At 42.5% G+C, this 9,882-nt stretch overlaps 1 protein-coding gene across 1 annotated transcript; it reads right to left on the bottom strand.

The window, feature by feature from the left end:
* SOD3 (superoxide dismutase 3) lies at nucleotides 1-1,481 on the bottom strand. The gene is made up of 2 exons (XM_058803870.1): nucleotides 1,351-1,481; nucleotides 1-917 (listed from the first exon to the last, which is right to left on the bottom strand). The coding sequence occupies exon 2, from the start codon at nucleotides 899-901 to the stop codon at nucleotides 176-178; it is 726 nt and encodes a 241-aa protein (XP_058659853.1). The 5' UTR covers nucleotides 902-917; nucleotides 1,351-1,481; the 3' UTR covers nucleotides 1-175.
* Nucleotides 1,482-9,882: the final 8,401 nt, after the last annotated feature.

Here is a 9,882-nt window from a genome sequence, read left to right as displayed (position 1 = left end):
TTGAGCTGATGCTGGTTTTATTGATGGCTTACATAAAGGAAGCTCTACAAAAGTGATATACATTTCATAGAGGAGCAAGCAAATAGGGATCCTTTAGCCGTATATCTTGGTGGGCAACAGCACAGGCTGAGTTACTTTGTGCTGTCCAGGCTGTAGCTGGCACTTTGGACTTCACCTAAGCCTGGCTATATGTTCTTCTGTTGAGCCCTCTCTTCTTCTTGTCCATAACCTCAGGCAGCTTCTCTTCCCACAAGTTCTTGTTGCTTATCCCAATCACACAGCAAGCCAGACGTTTCCCAGCATTTCCATTTTCCAAACTGGCCTTATTATTGCCCTTGCCCATGTCATCTTCCTGCTCGTGGATCACAACAGATCTGCCCATGATGGAATATGGACCAAAGACTGTGGCAGAGAGGTTTGTTTTGTATTTTCTGATTTTGCCTTCTTTAGGAAGGAAGTTGCCAAAATCTCCTGGGTGCCGAGGGTGGTTCACTCTGAAAGGGTTATAGTGTCCCCCTGTAGAATCACAGCCATTGCTGAGGTCTCCAAGCTCATGGATGTGTATAGCTCTGCTGGATTGGTTGTTATCCAGTGGAAACCCATCCAAGTAAAATAAGGCTTCCAGTCTTCCATATGAGTAACTCTGCCTGAATAAGACTTGTCCAGTCACTTGTGGCTTGTCAGCATCTATTTTGGAGCTGGGCTTCATTTCACAAGTGGCATAAATCATCCCATTGGTGTCATTGCCGCCTGTTACCGGATAGAGCAAATTCTGCCAGAGGTCGTTCACTTGTTTCTGTATTTCATACAGTGACTCCTGGCGTGGGTCAGTTTCCTTGTCTGTCATGACACCAGAGGCAGACAGGGTGAGCCCAGTGACCAGAGAAAGAATCAGAAACATCTTGGCAATTTCGAGCCTGCAAAAGATACAGGGAGATACAAAGAATTCACACACAGCCAGCGGGGAGCTGAGTGAAACAGCTGGAGCAGGGTCCCAGGGGACTGCTGCTTGCTAAACCTGTCCAATGTGATGAACTGAAACTCAATCAGAATGCATACATGTATTTAAACACACAAATGGCACCCATGCCTAAAAGAAATTCTAGTGATTACATATTTTAAATTAGATCTTGATCTCAAACACTACATCTGTTTCCCTGCAGGAAGCAAGCAAGCCAAAATGTTTTAAAATCTATTTCTGACTTTGTATTTTTGTGTTGTAGAAAAATAGGCTTTTCTACTTCAACAAATTCCAGCAAGGCAGTTTGCCAGGAGTTTTTTCTTGGTCCATCTACTTAACCATTATTCAGGCATTACAAACAAAAAGCAAAAATCCAACAAGTTGATTACCTTGCAGAACCCCTCAGCTGTAGCTCTTCACCTCTGCTCCCCTAAACCAAGATGTGACCGGACACAAGGCCAGAGCTGCGTGGAGGTGATGCTGCCAGAAAGTGCGTGTTTGTGTGGAAATTAGGTAACGCTGGCCCAGGGGAGGCGCGGGAGATGTGGGAGGGGAGGGAGGCGGGACGGGGGGAAGAAGGAAGGGAGGGGAGAAAGTTCTAGGCATTTTTGCTTTGGTCAGGGTGAGTGTTTTATCCTTTCCTGGTGAGTTTGTTGGTCTGACTCTCACGCCTCACAGGCATTAAAAAAAAAGAAGAAAAGCCACAAAACTTTGAAATTAATCTGTCTTTTGGTGACTTCATGCACTCATCTAAAACAAGTGAATTTAAGCAGGCAGCGAGGGGAGAGGGAGAAGCTTTATTAAGGCACAATTGGGCGGTTTGCTCACTTGTGTGCTGGTTGTCTGGAAGTAGCTTGCATTTTTATTTCTTCATTAATCAAAATGGAAACTGGTGCTTGAGCAACATAAGCTGTTGGATGAATACAAAAGTTTTTGTGGATTTAGAAATAGTTTAAAGTGTAATTGTTGAGGTGCTTGTCAATGATGCCTCTGAAGTTTTGGGGTTAGTTAGCATCTGCTCTTCTATGTCTGCTCTGCTGAAGCCCTTCTGCTTTTTTTTTCCTTTTTCTTTAAAGGAGCAGTGATTTCTTTCCTAAGAGAGAAGTAAGCAGTGCTGAGGCAGTGCAACATCAGACTGGGGTGCAGAGAAATTGCTCAGAAGCTGGCTGGAGCATGGAGAGTTCATGTGTGTTTCATCATCCCATGAACTAAGAAATGCTCTCCTCTCTGGGCATTGCCCTGCCCACAGCACTTCCTACTGATGTAGCTGAAATGTGGATTTGGCTGTCTCAAGATCAGTTTAACAGGGTGAGATTTCTGTGGAGAGAAAAGAATAGCTGTTACTACTCTGGAACAATTCTCAATGCAAGAAAATTGCAAAGAAAATCCTTTTTCCCAGTTCACATCTTCTGCCAGCTGGGTAAGGAATGGGACTGTCAGCTTCTGCAATGGTAATATTGTGGGTGTTAATCTTACCAGTATCATACACTACGTCAGATCCAAGATAGTTATGTGAGAGAGACAATTTTTTCTCTTTATGTATGAGGGAAAGTAGAGCTAAAGGAATGCCAACTGCTTGGATTATTAGCCAGGGAAATACAGAATTAACTAACTTCATTTTTTTGAACATTGGGATATTGAATGTGTTACTTTAGCTCTGGGCTTCATTGAAACAGGACAACTGGTATTTCTTCAGGGTATTTACAAGTTTTTCAGATCACTGTGCTCCTGGGCGCTGTGCAGTGTTCAGAGGGAGCTGAGCCCTCAGAGAAGCCAGGATTGTCCATCACCCCAAGCCTAACACCACCTGCAGCTCTTCCCACCTTCATTCACTGGCAGTCTCTCAGCTGGGAAAAGCCATACTTGTACTTGCAGTGTGGTAATACAATGGAATTGCTTGGGTTTAAAGCATTTGAAAGTTTTATAATGAAGTTTTATAAATAGACACAAAAATGTTCAGCTAAGACGAGCCAAATGCCAAGGTTTAAGTTTGTAAAACACAGGAAGCAAACATCCAGGTGCTATTAGAAAAATTACTTCTTAGCATCATAAACCATTTTTTAAGGGGTCACAACAAATGGAAGGAGGAAAAGAGCATCATTCATTGTTTACTCTTTGAGTCACAAAGTAGTGAACTGCAATTGAGGTTAATACTTTCACAAGGAAATTCCTGAGGCAGCAGTCACTACTCAAAAAAGAGAATTGTAACACTTTTATTGAATTTTAAGGCATTTTGAGATACATACTAAGGACAGAATTTTAGTTGGCTTTAATACAGCAATGTTTCTGACTGCAGTGGCATTTGTGCTGTCTACCCCAGCTGGGATGCTGTCCCTGGCAAAGCCTACTTGCTGCTCTCTTTTGATGTACTGCACATGAGGGAGGGAAGCAGAAATGCAGGTGTAAAGGAGATGATCAAGGGGACAGAAAGGACTGCAGCAAAGTGAAATGATGTATTTGTAGTGCTCTGCACTTCAGAGAATGAAAAGGAAATAGTGGCTGTGGGCCGCTGTCAGAAAGATGTTTTCTGAAAAGGAGAAGGGATGATAACTACAAGGAATGCAATAGCCAGGGTGATTTGGCATTCATTTTGAGCCTGAAAGATGGTCACTAAGCACTAACCAGGTGTATCATTAAAGTCTGTTGTTACCCACTGCCTGTGTTTTAATTTTCTGGTTACAAAGAGGTGTGAATAATGGGCTTGACAGCCTTTAAAGCAGACAGCAGTTACTGGGAACGAAGCCCACAGTGACCTGACCATGCACTTGTGTTACAATCACTGCTCAAAAAAAAATAGACCTCTGCTTTTGTTCCAGTTCTAGGAGATCTTTTGTATCCCGAGTTTCAAACTATGTCCTAAAGATTCCTGGGCTATACAAGACAGACAAGTCAAAACAACTTCTGCAAGGCTCTCTGGACTGCATAGGAAGAATTTTGTTCTACAGTGAATTTTGTAGCAGACTCTGCTCACAAGCTCTCAGTCCATGCTGTGACCTTCAGGGTTGGTTGGTGGGCTTGTTTTGCAGTGACCATTGCTATTGCATTACTCTGCTGTAATGCTGCTCTGCTGACATCCTGTTGTTTGATTTGTCCAGCAAAGAGTTAAACATGATGAGGAAAACACTGCATAGGGGAGAATCCTTTTATAGCAAGCTGTAGCCTCCTTTCTTGTGTCTCCAGCAGTTGGATCTGCTCTCACTAGTTTTTTGATAGAATGGTTTTCCATGAAAACACCACCCAGACAAGGAAACTTTTATGTCTTTGGGAGTAAGTGATGGAGCTGACTGCTTTTCTCCACATATGGCAGCAGCTGGAGCAGCTGAAAGAAGGGACATTTGTAGTCTGAGGGAAACATCAAGTGCCCAAGATCCTTGGGCACCTGATGTGCCCCTTTGGTTTTGGGCACTTTCTGCCATTTCTGAGTCCCAGGAGCAGCTGTGCTGGTGGCTCATCAGGCAGCAGCAGGGGCACACAGCATTTGTGTGGAGTTAGAGACTGCAAGGCAGCCAAACTTCCACGTCCTGAGTTTGGTGAGGTGTGGTGTGTGCCGAGTGCCCCTGCCCCGTGTGACATCCTGAGGGTCCTGGAACCTGCACCAGGGTCTGCAGCCAGAGCCTGTGGGGCTGCTCCCATCTGTGGTGCTGCAGGCAGGGCAGCCAGGGGGACAGGCAGGACACAGAGAGCAGCAGTGCAGCCATTGGGGTGGCAGTGGAGGCACTGTGGCCTTGGCCATTCACTGCCTGTGACCTCTCTCTCTCTCTCTCTGGAGCTCTGGTGCTGCCCAGGGGGCTCTGCCCAGGGCTGAGCTGTTTTCTCCTTTGCACCTGCATGGGGAAGGAAGGCAGGGCTGGCCCTGGGCTGTGGGCAGCACCACATCCCACAGGAATTATGATAGAGCAACTGGTTTGCAGTTCCTATGAAGAAGAAAAAGAAAATATAATTAAATGAAACATTTTCCTGTAGCAAATGGAAGATCTGTTGCTGGTCATGAGTTATTCTTCCTGTTTAATCCTGTTCCTTGACTTGGTATTTCTATTTAAAGAAATAAAAATATTTATTGCCTGAGATAAGCATCCATTTATAATATTCTTACAAAAGCATTTCCAACTTTTCAGGGCATTACCCATAACAAAACTGAAATAAATAAACAAAAGGGAAACAGCACTGTTCTCTCTGGGGAATAATTTCTCTTGCAAATAGAAGTTCATGCAATTGTCAAACTACTCTGCGTCAGCCAATTTGAAAAATTTTTGAAATTCTTCCTCTTTAATAGCTTGTGAAGAAATCATTTCATGAGAGTGAGGGAGAGATGATCTTTAAGTAAGCTTTCAGAACAAGCTGCATTCAGAAACTCATTCTAAGTCTGTCAGCCTAATACAACAGAATTTCATCTTCACATGTGAATATAAAATATAAATATGTAATGTAAAAAGTAGGGATGGAGCCCAGCTATCAGATAATTTAGGTTATTATTTGTGTTTGCATTTATTCCCTGTTCTTTTATAAAATGTTTATCCTTTCCTCTTTGTAGCATTAATCTGATGAGGGGTTTGCTGTTTGAGATGAGACAAGAAATAAACACGAGACCTTTTTCAAGCTCAGTGCCTAGTGGCCATGAATGAAAATGAAAACATCTTGGGGTTTTTCAATTTCCAAGTGCACATTGCATACATTGTCCATACTTGCACAACTTCAGCTCTCTGTGTAGCTTCAAGCTGCAGCTCGGGAGCCATAGGAATGATGGACCATTAGGTCACATGTATGAGCTACAAATAACTAAATAAAAATAAATTTCTCTTTTTGTGGCACTTAATAGCAGCTGTCTCAGTAGTCTAATGAACATCACGGATTAACTAAGCATGATTTTCAGATATTTCTATACTTTCTATCCTTTCTATTTAGTGTACAAAAAAGACACAGCCATTGACAACAGACCATACTCTGCCCTCTGTTTGTGTCACCACCCTTGGTTTGTATCTGTGCTGTGGTCTGAAAGGGATTTAGAGACACCAGACCAAACCTTACCAATCAAGACTTAGTAAATCAATACTTAGGCTTCTGTATCCTGTTTTTAAAAGTCATCATTGCTGAAGAATCTCCCATCAACTTGTGTCCTGTCTCTTTCAAGTTTTCCAGCTCTGTAGCCTGGTTCTCACTGCAGATTGGAACTCCTGCTTTGATTGTACCCACTACAGACATGGGCGACAGATTATTTTCTTCTTTACAACAGCCTCAGTCAGACTTGAGAGTTTAGCTCTGTACCAATGGCACTTCCATCTTTCAGCTAAATATTTCCCATTCTTTTAACCTTTACTCCTAAATTGTGTGGGCTCCAGTTTTAAGCAGACCACCTTTTCCTACGGACTGTGCACCTCTTCCTGGCAGAAAAGTCACAATAACTCCAGTGTGCCAGACAAGCAGCCAGAACTACCACCATGCTTGTCATGCAGACTATATCATTCTCTACATCATAATGTGATCTTTGACTGACCCTTTCCTGCAGATCTGCTGCTTATGCAGTTATTTCCATTTTATATTTCAGTAGCTGCTATTTCTGCCATGTTTGGGATTTTACAATTGTCTTAATAGAGTTACTTCCTATATTTTTACTTTCCCCACCTCTTATTTCTCCAGCTTGTCATAAACATTTTGAATTCTAATCCTTCCTCACAGTGTATTTACAGCTCCCCCAGACTGGTGTCAGCTGTGAATTTAATCAGTTTACTTGTTGTTCCGTCATTAACAGGAGGGCTGATAAAGCAGAATAGACAAACTCCTGCACCCGAGGCAGGTTGCTCTCCCTGTTGGGAACTGACTGGTTTCTAAACTGGTACCAATTTCCCACCATCCCCATACCTGCTTTATAGGAGTGTGATCAAGAGTGGTATTTTCCCCAGCTCATGTGTAAGAATGTCATGTGAGATTGTAGTTAAGATATTGAGCAAAATTCGTTCAGATAATCACCTACTTCTTCTCTATATGCAAGGCAGATTATTCTGCTGTAGAAAGGAAATAAAAAGTTCCTGATGTCTTTTATCCATTTCCCTTTCTGACATTCTGTCCATTCCCTTTCAGGTGAATGCAAGAAGTTTGCCTCTTTTAGAGGTTTTTTTGTGTCTGTGACTCCTGGATTAAGCCACACTTATCATTACAGAATTTTCAGTCCTCATAGGAACCAAAATCATTTACTGACCCTATCTCAAAGAATCTTCATTACTGTTATTACACTGGGAGAAGCAAAATGTCTTTGAAGAGCTGCCTGGCACCAAGTGGTGTCTGAAACCTTAAGCATACAAAAACTAACAAAAATGCCACTATTTAAGTGCACATTCCCACATTGCTTTCTCCCTTCTGACTAAATAGCCAATAGAAGCAAGGATTAGGTTAATTCATTCCAATAGTTAGACTAAATAAATTTCCAGAGCTTCCTATTTCTGACCCTCTTATTTCTTGCAAGCAGCACCTGTTTGTGAAAGTCTCCCAGTTCACCCATGTTCCCCACCTCTGCATTGCAGTTGCCAATACTGAAGGCACACCTTACCAAAACCAGGAAAATCAAACCCATTCTTAAGTTTGCATTTAAATGTAGAATCATTGGTGCTTGTCAAGTCACTAAATAAAGTGAAATACCTTGATGCTTTATTTACAAATTCAGGAGGATCTTGGTGCTCCTCTATCAGAGACCCCATTAGTGTGTAAATCCTTGGTGGCCCCTGCAGGCTCTGGGGGCTCTGTTCTGCACTGGAGCTCAGCAGGAGCTGAGGGCAGTTGTGTTCCAGGAGGACAAAAGCCCAGCTGGTTTTCACTCCAGGAGCAGCTCCTGCTCTGGTGAGAGCCCAGCAAAGGGCAGGGGCTGTTCCCTGCAGCCCTGGGTGGAGACAGCCCTGGACTCCTGCTGGAGTCAGCACTCAGCAGAATCCAGGAGGATCCTCATCCCTGAACACAGCAAGGGGCAGCAGAGCCCTTGAGCTCCTGGAGGTTTTCTCAGAGCAGCTATTTCACCTCAGATGGTGTGATGTAGAATAATATAATTTTAAAAAGGTATGGCTTATCTATGTTGGATACCCACCTCCACTGAAAATTGTGTGTAGCTCAGTGTAGGGAGATAGATCATAAGTAAATAAAGGTAGTATAGAAAGTAACCTTACCCCCTAAAGAGTTGCAGCTGAGCCAATTATTAAGGATTAGGAGCAGGCCTGACTTTACCAGGCCACAGCTGTAGCCAACAAGCAGAGTGTTATAAAAGAGTGGGTTGGTTGGCTGGGGGGAACTGGAGTCAACGGCTGCTGTGAGAGGAGGAAAGAGGCAGGGCTAGAGGAGCTGGCTGTGAGAAACATCAAGGAGGTACAAAACTGTAGCAATACAGAACTCTTGCAATGTAATGACAACAGTTCAGGACCTGAGCCTCTGACTACTTTTCAAAGAGGTTTGTTGTAAATCCTTTGAATTTGTATCTTTCAGAACTGCAGAAATTATAAAATTTGAAAAATGCAACCTTTTACAGAGTAAAAATAGTTTTTATGATAAAGTGGCTCCCCACCTTTTCAGCCATATTTATCCCAGTGGTTGACTTTTGTAAGAGTAACTGAAACCCTGAGAGACTAATGAAGTTTAACAATGTGTGTTCATTATATCCAATTTTGTTCTCTCAGTAAAAACGCAGACTCCTAAATCCTATTTAGACTCTGAAATTTCAGAAGTTTCAGCCCTCATCTGACCTTAACACCTCTTAGTTTTGTGCAGCTTTTGTAAGCCTGTGCACGTGTTTAAATTCTCCCATGGCAAATGGTTTTGGAGATCAGATGTTCAGGATTAAGAGCACAACCAGTTTTTGCCTAGTTTAAAATAATTTTGACATTTTAGTGGAAATCATTAAGATTGTTTTCTTGTACTCTCAAATGGGCCACAGTGTGAGTGAGCCATTTTTAGGAAAATTACATAAAAAGATTTGAATTGCTAAATTACTCACCTTGAGAATGTTAGCACAAATATTTTGAAAACTCTGAAGGTTTTATCTGGGGTAAATATTTGTACCTGAATTCCTCCCCTGGGAAGATTAATTCACAAATAAATAAATTATTAAAGTCAGGGGCCCTTCTGAGTAAAAGCATGTAGGAATAGTCACTTCTGGCTGAAGATGTTCTTAGTATTGTTTATATTTACTTTTTCTTTCTTTCTTTCTCTTAACTGTGGAATGGAATAAAAACCTCCCCAAATGGTGCCAGGTTGAAGGATCTCCACACAGGTGCAGCATGATTCTGTGGGTTCTGATTTCCAGCCAGGAGAATCTCACTTGCTCCAGCCCAGCAGCACAAAGGGTTTGAGCATCTCTGAAACTGGGTGTTTGGCTCTAGAGAAACACAGGCTGGACAGGAGGCAGACACACGAAGGCACTCTGTTTTTATCTGCTCCAGTGTCTGCATTAACAGGCAAGGCTGAGAATGCCACCTCCTTACCGAGAGGCTTTCAGCTCATAGGGCATGGAGTTCCTAATAGTATTCCATTAGATATAATGAGGTGTGCTGGTGCAGATTTCCCCCCTGAAGTTTGCACGCATTTGTACAAAATAAGGCTCCTGCTGGGGTGTTTTATGAATGTGGAGTCTTTCAGTTCCAGTTAAATAGGATAACCAGCTGTTTTCCAGGGCACAGGAAGAAATCTTTGGATTGGTTGTTGTTGCTGCTCTTAGCATTAGCATGCCTGCAAAAAATGAATAAAAACACAGAAATAGTTTACTGTAGCCTTCTTGAAAGGAAGACAAGCCTTTGAATGCATCAGAAATTGTTGTCATAGATGCAGGGGGAGAAAAGGATAAAAATCTACTTTCTTTTTCCCTTCATTTTGTTACAAACCTTCTTTGCATCTTCAGCCTCCAGGTCTCCCTCCCAAGAGTTGTCATCTGTGTTGTCACTTGCAAGACT

Source organism: Ammospiza caudacuta, chromosome 4, assembly GCF_027887145.1.
Source record: "Ammospiza caudacuta isolate bAmmCau1 chromosome 4, bAmmCau1.pri, whole genome shotgun sequence".
Lineage (NCBI taxonomy): Eukaryota > Metazoa > Chordata > Aves > Passeriformes > Passerellidae > Ammospiza > Ammospiza caudacuta.
Note: the sequence above shows the minus strand (reverse complement) of the source record. Positions and strands in the feature narration are given on the sequence as shown.

Coding starts and splice junctions, on each gene's coding strand:
- SOD3 (XM_058803870.1), bottom strand. CDS start 901: ATGTTTCTGATTCTTTCTCTGGTCACTGGGCTCACCCTGTCTGCCTCT.